At 42.7% G+C, this 2,994-nt stretch overlaps 1 protein-coding gene across 1 annotated transcript in view; it reads left to right on the top strand.

Annotated features, from left to right (window-relative positions):
• The first annotated feature begins 1,536 nt into the window (after positions 1–1,536).
• LOC110032617 (UPF0505 protein C16orf62 homolog) overlaps positions 1,537–2,994 on the top strand; it is a 148,056-nt gene continuing 146,598 nt past the window's right edge. Inside the window, exons 1-2 of the mRNA XM_020736290.1 lie at positions 1,537–1,558; positions 1,660–1,743. Coding sequence (XP_020591949.1) covers positions 1,537–1,558; positions 1,660–1,743 — 106 coding nt within the window. The remainder of the gene's footprint in view (positions 1,559–1,659; positions 1,744–2,994) is intronic.

Here is a 2,994-nt window from a genome sequence, read left to right as displayed (position 1 = left end):
AGCTCTCCAATAAACACATGATGTTGTGCCCCAGTTAATCTTTTCACAAACAGCTGTTCCAACTTGGAAAATGATTTAACTGACCCGTTGGGCAAGTCAGCATACCAGTCAAAAGCAATTCCTGACAAGCTGCTAAAAAACTGCTGACAGAGTAGAGCTTCGTTATTCCTCGTGTTTCCAAAATTGGCTAAAAAATGTGTTATGTGCTGTCTAGGATTTCTTGTCCCATCGAATATCTTTAAGTTTGGGGTCACAAAGCTTTGGGGAAAGGCACGAAATTGAATTTCTCTGGGTAAGGTCTACCCTTTAAAATTAATGCACCAACCTTAGATGGGTTAAGGTGTCCTGCACTTGTTCAACCATTTGCTTGAATTCCTTTTCTGATATAGCACCTGATAGAGAATCCTTTTTATGTTGCTCGTCTCTGTTTGTTGAAGAAACCTCTCTTCTTTTATCTATGATGTGTATGCTTTCCGGCTGATTGATCTCTGGAGAAGCCAATTGCGGTGCTTATGATTGCCCCTGAACAGTGGCCAAGGTGGTCATGGTTGCGGCCATTTCTTTTATTCTTTTCTTCAGTAGACTAACTTGTTCATCCCTTAGGCGGATAGCCCTACACTGCTCATCTATGGCGTTCTCTTTGGTGAGAGGTTGAGCCTTGCGTGCAGATGTGGCGGCTCTGGTTTCAATTACATGAACTTCCATGAAATCTTCCTCCAGCTAATCATTGTAATCAAAATTTTCCTCATCGCTATTGACGAAAACTCTGTGTTCCCGTGCCAACTCGGAAATCTCGATCCTGAGCTTCTCAACTTTTTCTTCAATTATCAATTCCTTGATTGCTTTAAGATCTGGAGGACCCTGATGGACCTCCTTTTCTTATTCCTCCATCTCACTGGCTATTGTTGTGACGATGTCAGATATTTTAGACCCTGGCTTCATTCCAAGTTCTTGCCCCGCCCCGCGGGCTTACCAGACTGTATCGGTGCAGCGACCTTAGGTACCCATACCTCTTTCTTTTTTGATGATGATATCTCACGATGAAGTGTCTTAGTTGAAACATTAGTATGTCGAGATAAAGTATGCTCCCTGTGGTGTAGACCGGCTACAGTGTCAGGTAATCGTCTTGTCTTTGCCTTTAGAATTGTAGGAATATCTCCATAATGGGTGACGAGTAAGATTTTCAGACCCAGTCTTGACTTAACCGGTCGACAGCTTGTGGTCCTAAAGCCTGTGGTCATAATGGCAGTATAATCAGTAGTAATGACTGCAGTATCAACTCTGTTCCCTAAATGGAACCAAACGGGGATGCGAGTGGGTGGCACTCCAGTTGTCTTGTGAGACTGTCTGTCGGACTTGACATCCTTCAAAATTTCCTTCTTCATGTGAGGAGAAATTGCATGTCCCACTCATTTAAGTAACTCACTAACTGAACATCCTTTCTTGGCAGCTAGCCTTTTGAAAACTACACTAACTCGGGTGATAGGAGTAAACCTCTTTCTCTCCTCACCATGTCCATGAAGTGGTGGTAATGCGATGGCAATTTTCCGGATACTCTGTATCCATCGGTATTCGTCAAAGGATAGAATCTACTCCCTCGTAGGAGTGGATAAATTTTCGGTAATCCTTCTTCATCTTGATGAGGCTCCTCTTCAACAGGTGTCTTCTCAGGACTCAGGAGCCTGGGCTTTGATTTTGATGGCCCTCTGAACCCTTCTGTTACGGTTCCTTTTTTGGGTTCAGGTCAGTGGTCCAGTCCTTGAGCTTGATCAGATTTCAAACATGGGTGGTGGGATAGTTAATCCCTCAATCGGATCCTCAATAATCATTACTTCTTTCCTCTTAGCAGCAGCGGGGATAACAGGTTTGGCGGGGGCCGTAACGGCGCAGGATTAGTTTTGGCCTTCTTGCAGGCAGGGAAGTCTTGAACGTAGTTCAGGTTAAATTTTGCAGACTGTTCCTATATTTCTAGAGCAGCAATCTTCATCACTACAAATGGGGCTTTCCCGAGGATGACCTCGAGATCTTCAAATTCAGTTCCAAATTTGATGGTAGGAGCGAGGTTACGGGCTTCGTGGTACGGGTAGGAGCGAGGTTACGGGCTTCGTGGCTCGTTGGCAGGTTGCAGGAAAATGTAAACGTTGGGTAGGCCATTGTAGCGGGCTTGAAAACAGAAAGTTTTGGGGTTAGTTATATGGCAAAAACCTCGTAATTTTTAGTGCAAGCACTGAAAGTAGAGGTTGATATGTAGACCGGGCGAGTCTTAATTTATGAGTATTTTAAAATTTTGTTCAAGAAAAATCAAGAGGTGGATATTTTAATTAATATAAGAAAATTTTAAAGTGCGCACAGCACAACACAATTTGGTTTAAATTGCAGAATATCAAATCAAATTTGGAAGGGAGATGTGAAGTAGTTTAAGACCCAAGTGCGGGACCCATTTAATGGCAGACAATGCCCAAGTGGAACTAGTCGACCGACACACCTATCGGGGGTCCGACCCCACATAAAAAATTTAAAGAGTCCTTAATGGCCTCCTGAACACCTCTGTTCAAAGATTGTTGAACAGATAGTCCTGAAGTCTAAGGAGTTAGCTGTACTTTCCCAAGATAGAAATGGGTAAAGTATGCCAACGGAAGAAAGGTAATTTGGTCCAAGAGGGACATGGACACATTACCGATGTGTGAAGATAATATTTCTTGATTTGTTTGGAGAGAAAAACTTCTCTCCAGCGGAGTTCCCAAAAGCTTTCGGCGCTATTTTTGGTTTGAGGAGTTGCCCGTAAGAAGCTGTTGGTCACCCAAATCAAAATCTCGTAGCCCGCTTCAGAAGGACATTTTAATTTACATATATATTTAGTTTTAGAAAAATATGAAATCAAACTGACCCCATATTTTTCATAATTTAAATGAAAGAGCGTTGTACCTCAAATCCTGTATCTATCCCGAAGGACAAACACAAGACTTGAGGATGAGGCTCGATCAAATAAACTAA

This window comes from Phalaenopsis equestris, unplaced genomic scaffold (genome assembly GCF_001263595.1).
Source record: "Phalaenopsis equestris unplaced genomic scaffold, ASM126359v1 Scaffold000985, whole genome shotgun sequence".
NCBI lineage: Eukaryota > Viridiplantae > Streptophyta > Magnoliopsida > Asparagales > Orchidaceae > Phalaenopsis > Phalaenopsis equestris.
The sequence above is the reverse complement of the archived record's forward strand: the minus strand, read 5'-3'. Positions and strand labels throughout refer to the sequence as shown.